Source organism: Apodemus sylvaticus, chromosome 16 (assembly GCF_947179515.1).
Source record: "Apodemus sylvaticus chromosome 16, mApoSyl1.1, whole genome shotgun sequence".
NCBI classification, from domain to species: Eukaryota; Metazoa; Chordata; class Mammalia; order Rodentia; family Muridae; genus Apodemus; species Apodemus sylvaticus.
In genome coordinates this window covers 77,938,527-77,959,777 of record NC_067487.1, presented here as the reverse complement: position 1 = coordinate 77,959,777, position 21,251 = coordinate 77,938,527, and the positions used below count along the sequence as shown (strand labels likewise).

General features: G+C 39.3%; 1 protein-coding gene across 8 annotated transcripts in view; it reads left to right on the top strand.

Moving 5' to 3' along the window:
- Mef2c (myocyte enhancer factor 2C) overlaps positions 1-21,251 on the top strand; it is a 144,315-nt gene that overhangs the window by 102,480 nt on the left and 20,584 nt on the right. For 5 of the 8 annotated variants that reach the window (XM_052160024.1, XM_052160023.1, XM_052160028.1 and 2 more), the window contains exons 4-6: positions 598-741; positions 8,168-8,354; positions 10,505-10,552. In XM_052160024.1, coding sequence (XP_052015984.1) covers positions 598-741; positions 8,168-8,354; positions 10,505-10,552 — 379 coding nt within the window. Of the gene's footprint in view, positions 1-597; positions 742-801; positions 940-8,167; positions 8,355-10,504; positions 10,553-21,251 lie in introns of all 8 variants that reach the window. The other 3 variants (XM_052160027.1, XM_052160029.1, XM_052160030.1) reach the window with 2 other exon arrangements.

Here is a 21,251-nt window from a genome sequence, read left to right as displayed (position 1 = left end):
GGAAATTTCAATACAGAATCTTACAGATCCCCAGAATTCTAACAAGCAAAAATAATTATCCCAAATGAGCTTCTTCTTCCTCGCCAGTGCTTGGTGATGAGCTGGCTTTTTAATGCCCTGTGCCTTGTGCCATCAAGCACCAGGGGTAAGACGGGAGAGTAACTCCAACCACTATGTTAAATCCAGAGATAACATTTGTGACATTTCTGCTTTTTTGTCATAGATTCTGAAATGATTTTGCAACATCCTGACTGCTTGCGTTTCTGTGGGAAAAGAGTTCTGTATCGCATTACACTTTGCATCTTGTAATTAATTTTCCTTATATATTTCTATCTGAGTTCTGTATCAAGATATTTTACCCTTCTTTGTTCCTTGACTGAAGTTGGCTGCAAACGAAATAGCTGCTTGTTCCTTCTGTTAAACTAGTCATGAAAACTATGTTGAAATGGCTCGTTCTCTTTTTGTGATTTCTTTCCTCAAATGTCGTCTAGCGTATACAGTAGCCTGAAATGCTGGACAGCTTTAATTTCTGTAACATCACTAAATGTCTCTTACAGCCTTTGTCTAGGTTTGAACTTTGCACATTATGTATTTCAGACATTGAGAAAGAAGGGCCTTAATGGCTGTGACAGCCCAGATCCTGATGCAGACGATTCAGTAGGTCACAGCCCTGAGTCTGAGGACAAGTACAGGAAAATTAACGAAGATATTGATCTAATGATCAGCAGGCAAAGATTGTGTGTAAGTACTGGAAACACCCTTCACTGTTTTTTACTCTTGATATCTCTCTGAACCTGGCAGGCATTGAACAAGAAAGAAAACAAAGGCTCTGAAAGCCCCGACCCTGACTCCTCTTTTGTACTTACCCCACGCACCGAAGAAAAATACAAAAAAATTAATGAAGAATTTGATAATATGATCAAGAGTCATAAAATTCCTGTAAGTACCGAAGGTAGATGGCTGGTCTGCAATAACTGCTGCAGTAACACCCCTTAACCCTCTCGATGGTGGCTTGCTTTAAGAAGCATTGCAAAGTCAGACAGATGAAGTAGCCATCTCATCCCACAGGCAGTGCATTTAGAAAGCAACCCCTGTGGGATACTGAAATGGCATCAACTCAAAGAGTTGCCATGGAGAAGTTCATTCAGAGGTAGAAGAGTTCACTGGAGGAAGAGAAAGATCTGTGTGCTATGCCCTGAATTTACACAACCTTTGCAAAATGAAGTTCTCAGGCAGGTCATCAGAGTACACTGAAACAACACGAGAATCTCTTTCTGCATAAGTTTTGTATGCAGAGTCCAAATACACAAGTGGAACCTTTGTTCCGTCGTGTACAGTGGCAGACATCACCTAAGTAAAGGTTAGTTTCTGAATGGCACTGCAGCCCCTCCCCCACACACATGAAATTCGACTACAGCACTGAAGGGCTAAAGCTAATGCGCTGCAGGGAACAGACTGCATGAAACCTAACGGTAAGACTTCAACGTTTGTGTGATTTTAAAGCTCTTATCAGAGCATCATGTGCTTTGCCTACACCAACAGTTCCCATGCCTTAACATGCGGCTCAAGTTTGTCTTAACCGATTAAGAAATCTCCTAACAATCAATCATACGCCTTGCCAGACAGTTAAGAAGAATAACTGTGCATGCATTATTTTTTTTTTTTGGTCCAGATGTATAAAGAAAAGATGTCCAACTTAGTATTACATTCAGTTAACAATCATTCTTAATTCTATATCATAAAAGACTACATTCAAGGCTCACATGCTAGGAATAATGTTAATACCTGAATCATAATATGTACACAAGCCTTCTCAGTACATAATTAATTCCTTTTCAGAAAAAGTTCGTTTCTGGTAAGTTAGCAAATCCTGAGTACTCCGAGCAGATCTGCCGTGAAACCGGGCTTTGCCGATTATACGTGTCGATGTTTAAAGTCAAAAGCTGGAAACAGTACCCACACTGCTCTCACAAAGTAAAGTAGCAGGTGCCACAGTCAGCACACACTCAGCCTTCGCTGGTTGAAATTAACCCTTTAAAATATATTTGCAAAATATTGTGCTAATTAGCTCTGTCCTTAGGAATGCTTCATTTTTTCTTTCGCTAAATGAAAACTCTGTCAGTGAGAAAACTTTCTTCAAAGTTTCATGCTTTAAATACTTTTCTGAGATTATAATACAATTACATCATTTCTCCCTTCCTTTTCCTTCCTCAAAACACTCCCATGTGCCCCTCCTAGTCTTAAAGGTCATTACCCTGCAGTGCTTCACACAGCATGTTCACAGTGTTTTGTTCCTCAAAGAACTCTGTTTATGCGCACTAACTGTATATAAAAATTCCTAAATGATAAAATATCCATCAGACGTTATTTTACTCTGAAAAGAGAAACAAACTCCTTCTTTGGTTCAACTTCTAGTTTGTATACCCTGAGTTTTCTTGCTATACATAAAAAAAAAAAAAGACTGTTCGAAAGCTGTGTGTGCAAAGGTTTAAAGGTAGAACTGTAAGGCCTTCAGTGCCTGTGGACCAGAGGAATCCGCTTCACATATCGAAAAGAAGCAAACACCTGCCGTATTGCTGAAAACTGGCAGCACAGGCGAGCCTAAATATGGAGAAAAGTTGAACCCCAAAGTGTCAGGACTCATGGGTCGTGGATCCATGCATCTGTCCCCTGTGTTTGAAGGGGAAGAAGAGCTAGATTCCCTGAGATATTTCACTCTGTCATGTAAAAAGGTCCAAAATCAAGATACATGGTTTGTTAAAAGGTACAAGGATATGTGGCTGGAGGTGAAACGCATTTGAGAGTCCATGGGCAAGAGCATGGAGGAGGAGCCTCATCACGTGACCTCTCGCAGTGCCGTGGAGTCGTCAAGTCTTCCAGAGTGTCTCAGTGTCCACAGTGAAAAAAAAAATGTCCAGTTTTTGCACATTGCTCTCGCTTGCTGGAAGTTCATTTTGTTGAACATTTCCACAGCTGCTAAAACATTTGCAGCAGCGCAAGGACGCTCTGCCCTTTGTGTGCAGAGACTGTCTCCAACTCTTTCTAAACATGACAAGACTGTTGCTCTCTTTCAAAGAACCAGTGTGAAGCATTTCCCTTTTAAAACCGAAATTTAGATACTGAAGTCACCTGTTGGAGTGATACAATTCATGCCCACATTCCTCACTTACATGAAATAATTCACGGGTGATTTGGAATCTTGTCGACCAGCATTTCCTCCTGCTGGCTCTGCTACAGTTCATGCTGGGTATCGTGGCCAGCAGAGACAGGCCATTGGAGGAGCCAGGGAGGAGCAAGAGGCCTGAGTGGAGGAGAAGCAGAGGCAAAACTGCGTGAGAGGAAATGAGGAGCAAATGGACAGAAATGTCTGTAGCTTCTTCAGAAGGGCAGACTGTGAAGACAGTGGCATGGATGTGCTTAGAATTAGCAGTAGAATGAATCTGGACATGACTCGGTTTCTATGCAAAGGAAGAATGATTGGAGAAAAGGAAAAGAATGACTGTATAGGTCTGGTGGAGGACCGGATAGTCAAGCTGAGGAAAGAGGAGGTGGGTGGAGACTGTCAGTCTGCACGAGTACCCAGGAGCCTAAGGTGAGGGGGGGCAGTTCCAGCTAGGTTGGGATGGCCACGCTGTCACTTGTACATAGTTGTGAAGGTACTGAATACAGGGAACGAACAGGAGAGCAGGTGCTCAGACAGGGCTGAAAGTCTGGACACTGAGGACGGAGAGGGACAGACAGATGTCATGTGTGCTATAGCCACTCAAGCCAAGAGCAGACTGAGATGACGGCAGCTGTAGTCACTTGTCATTACACCTGTGTGATAGTTTATCCTCTACTAGGAACTTTGCTGCTTAGTAATAGTAGTTCAGTTAGAGGCAAAGCCGTTCAGTTCATGTAAACAAAAGAAGTAAAATTAATATTTTTATCAAAAATATACTATTTTATTTTTATTGGACTTTTCTTCGTGGGACGTTTGGGGAAAAAAAGGGTTTACATGTCCTCTTGACCTGGTCATCATGCCTCAAGAGCCAGGATCCCTGGTCAGAGGCAGCAGCTATGCGCATCTCAGCCATCATTCCTGTATCACGAGGGACAAGGAGAAACCTGGATCCTCTCCCAGAGATGAGCTTGGGATTATGTCCTGCTATCACCATGTCTTTCACTCCGGAAAAAAAGAGCTCATCTCCCTTGTCTTCCTGATAGCCAGGCCTACTTACAGCACTTTATGTGATCACTCCAAATTCTACTTTCCAGAATTGAGTGTTCTAAACATTTAGAGACTGGCATACTATAATTAACTTTAGGGGTGGCTTCTGGTTTTGAGCCCAAAAAAATGTTTTTAATATAAATCTTTTAAAGCTTCCTAATTTTAAAAAGTCAAGAAGGAAAAGAAAATGCAAATTTCTTCTAAATATATGTTACTTTATCTTCTATATTGCTTCCTAAGTACATAAGGACATTTAGTGCCTTTATCTATGCAACCATCATTTTCCATGGATAAGGAGATCAGGGTCAGGGGACATTAAATGACTTCCTGATTAAGTAACAAGGTATTCCATTACTGGGGCTGTGGCTGAGATTTCTCTGGGACAGGCTAATCTTGAATTGCTAGATTACCACTCTTCTATCAGAATATATCTGGCTCCCATTCAGCCAACCACAAATGAATTTTATAGCAATCCTCCTCAAGTTGTTATGGTCCAACGTTCTAGAAACTCATTAACTCTTCAGGCTCAGGAGGAAAAAGGAATCTACTGACTTGCACTGAACTGGTTGTTCATTTAAATTATTAACATCTTCTATATTGTGAAAGTGCCTCTAACCTCTTAGTGGAGGAAACATGGGCTTGGCCCTCCAGTGAGGCCAGGTCAACATTCTGTTCAGTATGGAGACACTGGACTCTGTAGCTAGTCTTAGGGGCCCAGTGAGAATAGGAAATGCCTGAGGAAAAATGAGGAGGGCAGATTAAAACGTTTACAACCAAAAGGTAGTTTTAAAGTATGGGCTTTTAGATAAAAATGGAAGAAATGACTTTTTTAAAGTTGACTTTCCCTACGGCCTGAGATGTAGTAGTTAACCATTAGTCATGTGGTCCACAGATAGTCGTTTACCAATACCTAATATGTGTAAATTATATGATCACCAACTACAAGATTTCATTTGCTGCAAAATAATTGTACTGCACAGTGAACTAGGAGAAAAACCAGATACCATCACTAGTTTGATGTTTCACCATTTTTCAATCTTACTGTTTTGAAAAGGGAAAAATTATGTACAATGAAGGGATACTGACAGTATTAAATTATATCAAATAAGTAAATTACACCCCTAGTGCCTGTTCAATAGAAAATATATAGGAAATGATAATCTTAAACCTTTATATTAATGCAGTATACTTTAAAAATTCTCCTTTAAAGAAAAATATTCATAGTATGATAAAATATAAAAATAATAAAGATATAATAAGGAGAATCATTTTGAATTGTTCGTAACAACAGACATTGAGTACTTTGAGGAAGTACTATTACCAACTAACACCAAAACTGTTTTTGATTTTAATAAAAGAGAAAGAGATCTAAAAAGGTGGGCGTAAGGAACAAGCAAGATGTCAGGTAAAATAGCATAGTCAAGTAGGACATCCTCCAGACGGCCAGACTTTGAGCAGAGGTTTGGATGTAGTGCTGGGATTAGTCATGCTATTTGGTCAAGAGGAAGAAAGGCGGGCAAGGACTGGCTGGCAGGTGCGAGGAGTGGAGGTTGGTAAAGGCGCTCTAAGCCATCGGAGGTAGTGGGGTTTTTCCCTCTAGGTAAAATGGGTACACTTGTGGGGACTTGAGAGAGGGTTTGCTGTCATCTAATAACGTGTGATTTTAAAAGATCAAGATCCTGACCGGTGTCTGTCTGTTGAAAGTAAGAAGCAGGAAGCCAAAGCCCAGAGTGGGGTGAACGATCAGGAAGCAACTGCAGGAATGACCATGATGTTGCCGGGTAGGCTGTTCACATGCCCACCCAGAATTCCAAGATGTCCCCATCCAAAATCTGCAGAGCTAATGTTATGGCCCAAGGTCATAGCCAGAAACAGGTGCCAATCAAAATATAGATAAAGAGAGCTCATTAAAAGGACTACACATGTAGATAAATGAAACTTGAGGGGGTAGTTAAAATATGTTGGGCCTGGGAGCCAAGAAGTTGCTATTACCTGCACACCTAAGGACACGAGAAGAAGAAATCACTAGAGTAGGGAAAGCCCTGTTTCAGCAAGAGAAAGCCACTCAAAGGGTGTCGTTCAGTAGGCGAACGCAGCGCCTGCAGGAATCCAGAAAGAAGGATGCTGCTGCAAACGGGGCCGCGGCCTCTCGGCTCCACCTGGGTTGCTGCTATGCCTGTACCAGTGGCTGGAAGGCCTGGTTGAGATATCTGGAGCTCAGGGCAGAAAGGAAGAGATTTAACTGATGGCGGAGGCTGCTGATGGCGGAGGCTGCTGATGGCGGAGGTTGCTGATGGCGGAGGCTGCTGATGGGGGAGGCTGCTGATGGCGGAGGCTGCTGATGGCGGAGGCTGCTGATGGCGGAGGCTGCTGATGGCGGAGGCTGCTGTGCACTGTCACTGTACAGTTTTTCATAGGTGACTTTGACTCTCACGTGGCATGTCAGTGAGTGAAAGGATATATTTATCACTCTACAGATGCTTGGAGCACACATTAATATTTCTTCTTGTTTATCAGGGCTTTGGATATATGGGTATATATTCACACTTTGATATATTACCATGCATTTATATTCCATGGTTATAGGGTTTATCCAAATATCATTTTCTGTTATCTTGTATGCAATCCACAAATGACCTAAAAGACAGACATATTATCATATCACGTGAACATTTGTATTTCCCTTAAAAACAATAAAGTCATTTGAAAGAAAGTTGCAAAACATTTGCTTTTACCAGTATTAGAATTTCCACAACACGGAAGAAAATAGAAATGGAAGTGAAGACTATGAGAGCATAGACAGAGAATATATTACAGTCTACAACAGGGTAAACACACAATTACTGCAGATACATGTATGATGCAGGCAGCCAGGCAACCAGTCACAGAAAACAACTAGTAATTAATAATGAAAACAGTAAGAACAAACCACATGTGAGCCACAAATGAACATGCATTTAAACTTGTACAACTTTTTCCTGGACGCCTCGGAGGGCTTATACAGGTCTTTGTGTGTATGCACACACATGCACAACTTTTCCTCACTGAGCCTGTATGCCGTGAAGCCAGGAGTCCCCTGGCTTCTTTGAACAGTATTTTCACTTGTGATGCTGACAAAAGGAGAAAGACAAGAGTGTTTACAACTATGACGAGTTACTGAAAGCAGAAACAGAAACATAGTTTTGCTTAAGTTGCCAAAATAATAGCAAAAAATCAATAATTGGAACCTGGCTCCCTCTAATTAGACATCCACCCAGCTTCAGCTCACTAAATATTTGCCAACTCTCTCATTTGAAATATAGATCTTGCCATGCGGCAGGGGCAGTACCTATATAGCAAAATGTGAAGCAGTGCGTATTTTCTGAGATATCACTTTAAAATGTGACTTACTAAATGATACAAACTCCGCTGAAACCTGTACCTTAAAACGCCTATTGTCTCCTGACTTGCGATTAAAAGACAGATTTTTAAAAATAATAATTAAACTATATGTGCTATTCACAGGCCTGAAGATGATTTTATATCATTAAACTTCTGCATAAATATGCTTCAATAAGCAATTAAACCAAAGGATCAGCTCTGCATTTTAATTCCCCTTTTCTCTGTGAAGTCATCACAGTCACATACCTTTGATCTTACCGTCATTTCTGGCAACTGATTCAGATATCACAAATGAATAATTATTACTTCATAGAATGGAATTCAAAGACAATGGAGTCTAATGAAAAAGAGCTTTGTTTCACAGAAAAGTGAAGTGTTTCCTATCGGTGGCAGAGAAAGCGTTCTAAGACAGGGAAGAAATCAGTTTATGATCACACATCTTGTGGCCTCCTTCTGGGAGTAATCTACACACTGCACGACTCGGAATTTGGAATTTTCCTTGGCGAAGCCAATGCTTTCTGTACTTGAAGCCTTCTGTCTCACTTCCAGGGACCTCCCTGTGTTTCTTCCCCACAGGCTGTCCCACCTCCCAACTTTGAGATGCCAGTCACCATCCCAGTGTCCAGCCACAACAGCTTGGTGTACAGCAACCCTGTCAGCTCACTGGGAAACCCCAATCTTCTGCCACTGGCCCACCCTTCTCTGCAGAGGAATAGTATGTCTCCTGGTGTAACACATAGACCTCCGAGTGCAGGTAACACAGGTAGGTCCTTAAGGACATAATGTTCACACGGTGTTGGGAGGAACCACATCTAGTGAAAGCTTCCTTACTTAGGAAGATCCTGCTTAGTTCCTGTTTGTCTTTTCTTGCTCAACATCCACCCTTTACTAAATATTCTTTGTGACAGTGCCTGAGTTCTTCATATTATCTTTCAGTGTATTTCATAACCCACACTCTGTTTTTTCTGGCTGTCAATTTTCTCCTCAAGTTGATATTTAAACACATACTTTCTCCAATGGTGTGTCAAATATCTGGTCCACACATATTTGTTGTAGTCTCCTTTTCATAAAGAATCTTTTTTCCTTCCTACTAAACTGTCACTGTGAGAGTGACCTCTGTGTTCTCTAGCAGTGTTTGTCCCTATCTATAATTGTTTGGGTTTGTTTGTTTGTTTTTTGTTTGTTTGTTTGTTTGAGACAACTTATCCCAGAAAGGATATATGGTAGAAAAGACTTTTTCTACCGGTACACTAGCATGATTTATATGTTGTATGAAATAAAACACAGCTAAATGACAAGTGCAGCTGATGGGACATTGCACTCACCCACTTGCCACAGATTTGTCTCAGGTTATAAAATATCCTTGTTGCTGTTCAATTTACAATGACCTAGAGACAAGAAATTATTGCTCAAAAAAAAAAAAACCCAGACATTCTTAGTATGTGAATCCAGCTAAATATGTTATGATGTACTGTATTGAATACATGTCTTTTCTCCACTGGGCTTGAATCTTGAAAGGAAGAATGCCCATTTGATTTGCCAACCTCACAGTGGGAGCTAATTCAGTGTGTACTGAATATAACTAAGCCGTTCCTTCATAGTTCCAGATGCAGCATCAAAAATAATGGTATTTCTAAATCTCATTCAGCAGTCTATTGTGTATTTACATTCTGGTTTTAAGAAAGTACTCCATGGGGTAGCTTCAATAGCTCAGGCACATTTAACTGTACTAAGCGATGGCTTATTGACAGAAGGACGTTTTCCTCTAGAAGATTTTATAAATCTTGAACCAGGGAAATATGTACAAAGGACTTTGCTGTGCCATTCTCTCCTCTATAATATGATTGAATTTTTATATGCATTTTAATAGTTATATAGATTCCTTTCGGTTCATATTTTAAATTTTGAATATCCTATTTGCTAACTTGTGTTCACTCATTTTTTTATTTGATATTTTGTCTTCAAACTATATTTGCTGGGAAATAAGTAACATTTCCTTAAAATATCATAAACATCTTTTCTGATTTCAATAGCTAGAAACAATTGGCAATGAAGCATTGCTTACCAACAACTAGAAAATCGCAGTTCGATGGTATTCTCAACTCCTTTTCCTGGATCTTGTTCTCTATAATTTTTTTTAAATAATTGTCTTCAATCTTGCTGAAAGTTCACAATTCTTACAAAGAAACATAGTCATTGTTGTGTTTATCCATTTGTTTGTCTGTCACTGTGACATGCGAGTCCTTGTGTGGTAATCAGAAGACAATGAGAAGAAGTCAGTTCTCTTCCCCCAGGTAGGGCCAGGATGGACCCTGGCCATCAGGCCTGACGGTAACCACCATGACCTGCTGAGCCATCTTGCCAGTGCAAGTTTTTGTGTTGTTCTTAAATTAGCAATTAATTCATATATTGTAAACCTGTGGCAATGAAAACTTGCTCATTGTGTCATTAAGTGAAATTCAGCTAGATATAGTAGTCAATTATGAGAAAATAAAAATTCTAGTCAGTTAATATTTCATAAAAATGTTACAAAATATATTCAGAAAAATAGACAGATATGTGGATATCAAGGCATGTCGTAGAAATGAAGTAAGATTTTTTTTATTTTCTGTGAAGTACCACTTTAGACTTGGAAATAATAAAAATGCAGAGACTATTATAAGACAGCATTTTTCTAATGTAATCTTTCCTGGGAGGGGTGGAGAAAAAAAAACTCTGCAAAATGTCAGTAAGTGAATGCATTTTTAACATTTGAACACAGCATGTCACAATAAAACAAATGTCAGCCCTGTGACTAAGGTAGCACGTTTTACCTTTGTGTCTCAGACGAGGACAAAGGCTGAGTGCTGAAGTTCCTGCTCTGTTCTGGGGCCCCTAGCCTTTCTCCCTTTGATCTTCCTCTCTTCTCCATAGGTGGTCTGATGGGTGGAGACCTCACATCCGGTGCAGGCACCAGTGCAGGTAAGCGCAGACCTCCATGCTGCAGCATGGGTTATGGACCAGTCCGTTGGTTTATTTCCAAGAAATTCTACAGTTCTTTCTGAAGGGAGAATGGCCAAACAGTAACTTACAAAAGAACTAGTTACTAACTAGAGTCTTCCTTAATAAAACTTCAATGGAGGCAAAGCCAGCATGAACCAGAACGGTTATGTCCAATTTGTTAATGAAGAGAATTTACTTGTGTTACTTATGCAGTAAAAGAATATTTTAAAGAAGTCTAAAAATAAAATAGCTGCAGCTGGTCTGCAGAGAAGGGTAGGCCCTGATCAGATCGCCTCAATCCCTGTTACCACTCGTAGACAACAGTATATATGGAGGCCATAGTTCTCATGTTCTTTGTTAATCAGTCCCTAATTGAATCAATTTTATGTCCACACAACAAACTGATATTCTAAATATTTCTAAAGAAGAGTACATAAGGAAGCAAGATTGCAATCATTCAACAATACTAGTAATAAAATCACATTTGGCCTTAACATGAGGTTTCAGAGAATATCAAAAGACTATGCTACCACAAAACTCCTCAACCATACTTTAGCTTTTACAAATATCTTCAACACTGACCAGTGTCATGTGTCTTCATATTCGCAAAGAAATTTATAATATTGGAATTATTGATATGCCCATTTCTTTTTCAGTGCAAATACATAATGTAGCACAGGACTTTTAAGTGCCAACTCTAGTTTACTATGATGCATAGAAGTAACCATGGTAATTCTACAGCTGGAACACGCTATAAATTTAAAATAGGAGGAGGCAGGCATAAATGACACAAGGTTATGTTTGAAGTGTCAAAAAAATCAAGTTTATTGAAATATGCATGGACAGCCTAATTAAAACATTTTGCTCTGGTCAAATATAATAGCCTGCTAATTATAAGAAAGAAGATAAGGAAAATTGGCATATAAAAACATTTTTACACATACATCTGCTGGAGGTGGTGTCTCTTCTGGGTATTAGTTTTTTACTGCTTCAGTGAGTGATGCAGAAAAAAGACCACAACTACACACAAAGTAGAAGAAAGGATGAATAGAAGCAACTCCCTAGTTTACATTGTTTATAAAAAATTAGGTTCATCCAAACTAGTAAATAAATTCAATAGCATTTTTCTGGACAATGAATATTTCATATTCAATTTTCACTCCTCAGAAAATACTTTGCAAATAATAAGCTCAAAATTCAAGAACCAGAACAAGTCCACTGAGGAGTTTCCTGGATTTAAGTCCTAACTACACACTGGTCATAATCAGTGGTGGGATTAGTTGGGCAGTAACCAGTCACCTGCTGGACAGGTGGGACCGCAGCATAGCCCAAGAAGAGCAGTCTCCACGTCATGACTTAGTCTAGCATCTCAGTAGACCAGTTGATTACTATTAGAGGAGCAGCCAGTAATGGAAGGAAAGGTTAATAAAAATGTTTTCAATTTTTTGTTTCATAAACGTGGGTTAAAAAAAAACGGGTTACTAAATTTGGATACAAATGGTCTTTTGTTACTGTTAAAAGCAACAATACTTTAGAATGCAATGTTAAAAATAAAAGGTGTTTGATTGTTCAGTTTTGCTGTTATTGTTAATTGCCTGACAGCTTACTAAATGTAATCATTCTCTAAGAATAAAGAAGATATTCAGTCTTCTAAATATAAAAATTATCACATACAGAGTGTAGGATCATTAAAAAGATCTCAGGAGTTAAGCAAGTTCGTCCTACTACCTCAGAACCTATTCCATAGGCATACGACTCCTTATATTTAAAAACAGGGTGACTCAGGCTGCGGATGGCTCAGTGGACAAACTACTTGCCAAGCATGCCTGACAATCTGAGTGTTGAGGCTTCCGTAATTATATCTTGTTCCTGTAGAGAAATGGGAGGCAGACATAGGACAATGTGCAGAAACTCATGCCAGCAATGAGCAACAGGTGAAGCCCCTATTTCAGGCAAATGTTCAAGGTTGTTTCCCCAACATTGACTGTGGCACTGACCCCAGGACCACGCCTACTCATAAACATATGTGCATGCATTACATACACACAGATACAGAAATAGAAAGAATCAAAAGGAAAATCTGTAGCTGTATCCTGTTACTAGATAAAATTTTCTGGTATATCATAGTCACACATGTATAACTTTCATAGTTTCTACATGACTGTATAAAAATAGCTTAAATTTCTTTTAGACAGAGCAAGAAGCCATTTCTGACCCTGGTTCCAAGGAGCACCTGTTACAGATGCCGTTTAGTCTTTAGCATAGCCTTGTCCTGCTTGTGAGCTTACTCACCTCTGCCTTCCTTATGATGCAAGCCATATGTCGAGGCTGAATGTATCTGAGCTGATGTTAGAGAATCCCACAGCACCAAGGGAACCAAGGTCGGCCAGAAAGTCTGCATTCTCAGTGAAGAAACCTAAAGCAAGATTACCATAAGATATCTTCCAAATGTTTAACAAGACTGCAACCAGATTATATACTTCTTACCCTCTGTTCTTTGTTTTTTTAAAATCAAGTAGAAAAAAAAAAGATACAGTTTCACAAGGGGAAGAAGTAACACTTACTGTGTGCCTTAACAATTCCAATCAGGTAGACAAGCATTCTCTTTCTCAGCTCAGCTTGGTTACATGTAGACATTTTCCACCTAGTCTTTGAGCCATTAAGCTATTATCCTGCGACTCCCCTATTCCCGCTAACTTGATTGACAGGATGCTTCCTAAGACAAGCCCTCTCTCCATTCCCATCCTAGTGTTCTGGTTCAGACCCACAGCTCTGCTCCTAGGCTCTTTCCAGAGTCTCCAACTTCCTGTTCCGTGCCACATTCCTCATTAGTCTTCCTGCATCTGATCAGACTTTCTCACTGCCTCAAACTAATTATACGCCATCATTTACGTGCACTAAACTCTCAGGATTAACTGTAAGCTGCTTATCTCTGTCTGACCACTCCTACTTTCCTGCCCTGCATCCTTTTCTGTCACTGCCATCCAAAGCATCTGTGCTATACCTTTACTAAAAACAAGCATTTGAATAATTCATAACGGGTGTTTTTAACAAAATGAGAACAGTGGCTCAGTTGACCTCATAGCTGTCTTTTAAAATAGATGCTCCCATTGTGCCATCTCTACTGATGGGTAAGTCAAGGCACAGGGCACGTAGCAAATGGTCTAAGGTAGAACGCAAGAAGACCATCCCAGAAACTGTTTTTCTAACGGCCTCACTCTGCTCTCACTTCTTGGGCAGTGTCACTCCCAACACACCATACATTTCCTGACTCTTCCTCCTGTTTGTTGCTTTGAGCACCTGAGCACTGTTGGTCACGGCTCTGAATCCAGTGACGCCACTCAGAGTCCTGCACCTCCCCTCCGTGCACTGTGCCACAGCCTGCACGGACATTAAATGTCTCTCTTTGCACTGTGATTAGTCTCTGCACATTTCTCTTCTGGACACTGCTGTCTGGGGCAGACCCGGCTCAGCTGATGTCTCTTCTCAATACATAAAGGTTAGCACACAGAAGATGCTCAGAAAATGTCTGCTCACTGAAAAAAGCCCCAATCTTCGAAATATAAAGCTACAGTAGCAATGCTAAATGTGAGACTATTTCAAAGTAACTAACTTTAAACACAAAAACCCTTGATCTGTTCTTTAAAAAGAAAATGTATTTATTTAATATGAAGTGAATTTTGATAAAATGACTGAGCCCTATTGGCCGATAGAGCAAGGTTTTCTTCGTTCTCTGACACTTTTGGGGGGAAGGGAACTAAATAGTTAATATATAGCAGAGAGTGAACACGCGGATTGGTATCTCATACCATCACAGAGCACTGCTTAAAACAATGAGCCCCTCATCATCACTTATATTGAAATAATTACCAAGAGGAATGCAAGCTGCACTGGAGCAGGAATGAAATGGGCTTGCGCTCTTCACGCAGGGGATATATCCAGCAAGTCATTATAACACATTAGTAACAGTGACACGTCTAGCTTTCAGTTGACAGCTACTCATCCACGACTTATCCCTTTCCTCCCAACAACCAAAATGAGACGTCACTGCCTTTAAAATTACATTTTGCCACGTCTCTGTACATTAAAGCTCTTAGCATGTTATTCTAAGTGGTTATTGGTGATTGTAAGATCAAGTTCCATTGAGGTTTTGTTGTAATCATTACATTTAATGGAAATAACCATTAGCACAGCAATGCCTTGTGCTAGATCATGTGCTATCACATGAATAGACGGCTTCTGCTTTTACTTTGTTAATATGCATACCTTTCACAGAGCAGAAGGTCACATACTTACTGATTCGTGATTAAGATTTAATCTGGGTAAGGGGGAGTTTCAGAAATCATTTTGAAAAATTAAGAAAATATGATAATCCACATAGCTACTTGACAATAAAACAAAGAAAATTTATGTATATTGGTTAATAATTTTAATTGGCATTCATTGTAAATTACATATCATTTTTTATAAAAAGAAACCAACAGCTGTTTCCATATTTTGATTGTCAATTGTTTACTATTTTATGCATTTGGTTGTCAAGCACTGCCACTTCTGGAATGCTTAATTTACATCAGCTAAATAGGTGGAAATATGTGGACTGCAATGCACTGCCGTGGGTACACAGAGAGACAAAGAACAGGACCTGCTTTCCAGACTGTAGACAGGCCTAGGGAGATCTTCATCATGATGCCTTATGCAGAGTACTCACAATGAAGTGAGGACACAATTATTTAACAATAATCCATAATAATAATAATCCATTTGCAAACAATGTTTTGTGTGGGCATAAGCACAAAAGTTTATACTTCATAAAATTCATGTAGCAGAGAGACAGGCAGGTCTCTGAGTTTGAGGCCAGCCTGGTCTATACACAGAGTGAGCTCCAGGACAGCCAGGCCTGCTGTCCAGCCACAGAGAAACTCTCTTGAAAAACAGTTTTTCACATAGCAGTGAAAAAGAAAAAAAATAGCACACTACAATATAGAACCGACTTAGAAGAGTCATGAACATGGAGTGCTTAAAAAATTCTCAGGTGGCCTTGTGTCTCCCCAAGCATTTTTAAAAATTGATGAAGTGATTAAAATTTCAACTTACAAAGATGGCTTAATAAGTTGCCATTTTGCTTTAAAAACAACAACAAAATTCAAATTCCATTGTTTCCAGAAAAGAAATATACCAAATGATTGCTCTCAAATAAGAAAACTAATCTTAGTATAAGTATATAATTTGCATTTCAATTTGTTTTGAAGGTTGAGGTACATTACCAGCCATATTTTTGTATTTTAGAAATATTATTAGGCAGAATATGAGGGGAAAATGGGCTAATTTTTACGTTCAACTATAGAAGTGTTAGCCTGTATTGTCTGGAAGAGAAAGAAAAAGAAACTCTAAGTTCACTTTCAATTTTACCTTGGAAGTTCCCAAAACATAAATAAATGTCCTATAGCCTTGCCTTATTATTATCTAAGAGACTAAATACCAATGATATTTTTAACCTAAACCAAGGTTCACAAGATTTATTAAGAGGGTGGGTGTCACACATGGTCTTCTAATTGGATAATCTGGATACACATGATAATCATGATACACAGTTAGTGCCAGGAAAATCAGTGTCCACTCTGCATGTACAATACCTGACAAGTTATAGATAAGGCAGAGTCTGTCACCCTTCTCCAGGGGTTGACGCTAGTCTGAGGAAGGCGGGTCTAAAGGGAGACAAGAGAAACTGTACAAGCTAGCTCAGCACATAAGACCCACCTTCCACTGCTAGGCTCTGTTTTAACACCTAAGGAGTTTGATTTCCTTAGAAAGAGAAGGGAAATCTCTTGGGTCATAGCTTCCTAGAACAGCGGTTCTCAACCTTCCTAATGCTGTGACTCTTACGTTGTGGTGACCCTCAACCATAAAATTATTTCTGTTGCTACTTCATAACAGTAATGCTATGAATCATACTGCTATAAGTCATAATGTTAAATATCTGTGTTTTCTGATAGTCTTAGACGACCCCTGTGAAAGAGTTGTTAGATACCCACCCCCTCCCCCGAGGGTCATGACCCACAGGTTGAGAACCAGTGCTCTGGTATCTTCAAGCAGCTGTTGGAGCCCTTCTTTAATCAGTAGTTCTGCCTTCCCAAACTATGTTTGTTTGCTTGTGACAGTGTTACTGTTGCCCAGGTTAGCCAGAGGCCAGGTACTGGAATGATTCCCAGTTAAGATCTTTCTGATTAGCTGTGGCTACAGATGTGTATGGCCCACTACTCAGCTTTCAGGGTATTTTTAGTCACCTACATATCATTTATGTTTAGTAAAGCAATGTAAAAATTTACATCTTCATGCATATCTTATAAATTTGATATGATCGTGACTGCTAAAAAAATTTGATATTTTTTACTTTAAGGTTAAGCAGTTAATATGTCCCTCTAAATATTAGTTTTATTTAAAATCTGAGTCTCCTGTTCTCGTGAATGCCTTTTAAGTTACCTGGCCCACGTCCTTATCTTCCTGGTTCTCTCTGCCCTATTATGACATCACCATAAGATTTATTTATTTATTTATTTATTTATTTATTTATTTACTATTTATTTATTTATTTGCTTTCCATAGCTTATATTTAGTTTTTATATAAATTTTGTTACAATTATTTATTTACTTGTGCATTATGGGGAATGCCATGGCACTTTCTCCATTTACAGAGGACGGCTCGAAAGATTTGAGTCTCTCCTTCCAGTATGTGGATCCCAGGGACTGAACTTAGATTAGGAAGCTTAGTAGCAGGCACTTTTACTCACTGAGATTTTATTTGTAGATAGCACAGTAATATATATATACATATATGTATTACTATTATTTATATATGCATTATATATATATATATAAAACCATGAGGAACTTATATTACACAATATTACACATAAGTAGACGGCAGCTGCTGAAGGAAGATGTGGTTCAAAAGCACCTCTCTTGAATCAATGCCTTACCTCCTATGGGTTCTTCATTTAATGCTATGAGACTGCCAAGAGCATAGTTTTTTTATATTTGGAAAATTAATTTTTCCAAGAACTTAAATTGCGTAGTTAGACTTACATAATACATTTCAGTTGAATTTCAACTCAATGAGTCTACCATCATGGCACCTCTTTTTTGGAAGACAATAGTTATTTTAAGAAAGTTGAACTAGAGATACTACAATCTTGAGCAACAGTTTGAGTTTACATCAAAGTGTGCATGGGCGCTAAAGATGCACAAGGCTTACTCATGATGGCACTGGTTCAATTATTTGAACTCAAGCACTGAAGTCCTCAACTGTCGTCCTAAGCCTGATGTCAACCTGTAAGAATGTCTCATTCACATTATACCAAAGAATGGATTCTGCTTTTTTTCTGAACTAGAAGGGGTACCTGCTGGACTAACACAGTTGTTACAGGAGCAGAAGCAAGTCTGTCTTTGTCTAATTTACATATTCAAACAGGATAATACTCATTTGCATAGCAAACATGAAAAAACAATTTTGAGTTAGCACTAATATTAAGTCTAATAAAAACAACAAGGTCATGAAGCAGAGTTTTGCCTTGGAAATTACTTGCTTTGGGAAAATATGCATACATTGGCATTCACTGGAAATAATAAAACACCCAAAGAAATACCTGAAATTCAAACTTCCTTAAAGTTGACATTCTTGTCTTTAAAAAGTATAAAATTTTATTGTGCCAGATTGATGCAAGAATGAGTCACATGAGATAGTCAGCAGACAGCTCCAGCACACTTCCTACCCTAGAGTAAGTTCTTGTTAATAAATGTTGGCTTTTCTTAGTGTCACAATTATCCAATATCCTTGCTTTTCTAACCAAGAAAAAGTACATTAAATCACTTCATTAAATGTGCGCAGTCCAAGTGCAGGAGCAGCTTCCACACAAGGCCAGGTCTAGGCTACATCCTTGTGAGTGAGGGTGAAGCGAGTGCGTTACTAACTCCAAGGCAGCACGCAGCAGAGCAAGCACAGTGCCGCGTGTTTCTCTTTGAACATTATGAACTTCGGATGTGTTCAAAGCAGTTGTGTAAATGTTAAAACCACAAGTCATTATTCCTTCTCTTCTGTCACGTTCTCCCTAATTTATACTGTCTCAATATTTTTGTTTAGAAAAAAATGACTGAAAGAATGAACGATTGTGTCAATAATGAAGACACCCCCTCATTTTTTCAAAGAGACAGCCCCCAAAAAATCTCAAGAAGTGAACAGTTAAATGAGTCATAAATCTATCATTCACGGTTAAATGGAATTTTTTTTTTAAGATAGTGAAGTTTGATGCCATTTTTTTGTGGTGCCATTAAAAACTATCCTTTAAGTAAATCATTACCCAAAGCATGGGCCTATTCTGAGAACCTGAGTGCATGGGAAAGTCAGATTGTCCTCCTCTTCCTACGTTACAAATGAGAGCTCTTTCAGAGATGGGGAAAATACGCAGGGCATGCTAAATTTCAAACATCTGGCCTTTGTAGTGCAGCAGTGGAGGCCCATGTTTGGAGACGTATCAAAGCTCTCACATTTGCAGCCCAGGGATTGCAGACGCCTTCCTAGCTTCAGTTTCCTCAGTCGTTAAAAGTTGGGTGACAAAAGCAAGGCCCTCACAATGGTTAGGACAAAAGAAAGCACAGCATGAGTGACACAGACTCCCTTTCCTTGGGGAATGCACTCTGTGTAGGCAGGAGCTCTTTGATTCTGCTTCAGCATCATATGTGAACAGCGCATGCTCTGTGAAAGCTAATCCCTCCTGGACTGATAAACCCATGACTTTCCCAGACGGTACATAGCAAAGCACAGTACCAGGCTGGGAAAAGAGCTCAGTATGTAATGCCTGGTTCCCATACATGAGAAGCCAAGACAGATCCAGAGAACCTATGTAACAGACAGGCCTGGAAGTGCATGCCTGTAACCCCAGGGTTTAGGTGACAGAGGCAGGAAGATCCCTGGCTAGGCAATCTAGCCAACTCAGTGGTCTCCAGGCTCAGTGAGAGACCTTCTCTTAAAACAAGGAGAGAAGCATGATGTTAGCCTTTTCTCCTAAAGATACAGACACACACACACACACACACAGCATGAAACAAACAATAGTTCCCTAACAACAAAGTTAAGCAGGCTAGATATGGTGCCCTTGAGACTGGCCATCTGGTAACACAATGAAGCAAAGTGTTCTCTGATCATCTGTTGCCCCCAAGGTGGTCTATCTCAGTGTAGTTTCCTGAAACCCACCAGGGAACAGGGCTTCACAACGGAACTTATGGGGAGGGGGGAACCAGGAAAGGGAAAATCATTTGGAATGTAAACATAAAATATAGAAAATAAAAATTATAATTAAAAAAAAAAGAAGAAGAAAAAGAGTTTCTTCACAGTCCAGGGCTATTATACTTTCATTGAGAAGTCCCAAAAAGAGGAGAAACTGGATTCTGAGGATCAGAATCTGAAATTAGGAGTCTTTAGTAGGAGAAGAACCAAAGATCTGATTTCCTCCATCTACACAGACAGGCATGCTGAAACTTTCATCATTTCCAGACTTCATTCCCAAAATGTCACGTGATTGCTTCTTCTCTTAGAGCCATCCATAAAAATGAACTCTTTTTTAAAAAAATTAAAATTAAAACCCTTATTTTGATTTACAACAGCTGAAAAACACATTTTTTTTTCAAATTCGTAATGGGGTTCAGGCATTCAGTGCACAGTAATGTAAGACTGCAATCTAGAAAGCCAAACGTTCCTCCAAAGAAATTGTTCAAGAATGTCTTTTCAGCAAAGTATGGGGTCGTCTTTGCAAGTTGACTGTGTACAGTTTGAGATCATTATTTAAAGATATATGCAGATTTGAGAGATAAAATAGCACCTTTTGTTAAAAAGCTAACTTGCAGACTGAAAACTTTTTAAAAGTTGAATGTAAAATGAGTGGATGCTGGCGATGTGTTTACATAAATATGGCAGCTCCTACTTAACTAGGCAATATATGGAAAGTATTTTCAAAATGATTCTAATAAAAGAGAAATTAAGGAGCTATGGGCATAACTCAGTGGAAGTGCATGTGCTCAGCATATGTAAGGTCTTAGGGCCAATCAACAGCATAAAACAAATTAAAATAACAAGAAGTCTAAGTGGCTCAAACACTTAGCAGAGGAGAACGCCACAAATCGATGCATGAGATGTTTAGCTGTGTGTTCTCCTTCCTGTCTCTGTCTCCGTGTGGCATTTTCCCCCAAACTCACCCAAATCAGGTGCTACTAACAAATCACCACACAAGGCAATTCTAAATTCTGATAACGCCTCTAAGTTAGACATTTTTCAAAGAACTAATAATAGGTACCATACGATACTAGACATTTTTCTGTTGTGTTGATAGAAGCGCTCCTTTTGATTGATAGTAAATCGGTAAATATCTTTACTCATGATAAAAATTTTACAAAATCTCATTGTAATGTATATCTAGTCATCCACCCAACATAATACACTGCAGTAGCTGCTCCAGCCCATCGTGCATCTAAAGCCAGCATACCCTGTCCATCGTAGGCGACCAGAAATGTCGCTTGCTGCATCACCATTCTCTACCAGTGTATATAAGTTGTCCTCTAAACCAGCCTTAATAAGGTTTGGTTTGCTCTACCATGTTTGATTTTATCTTGTGATGCTAAGGATTGAAGC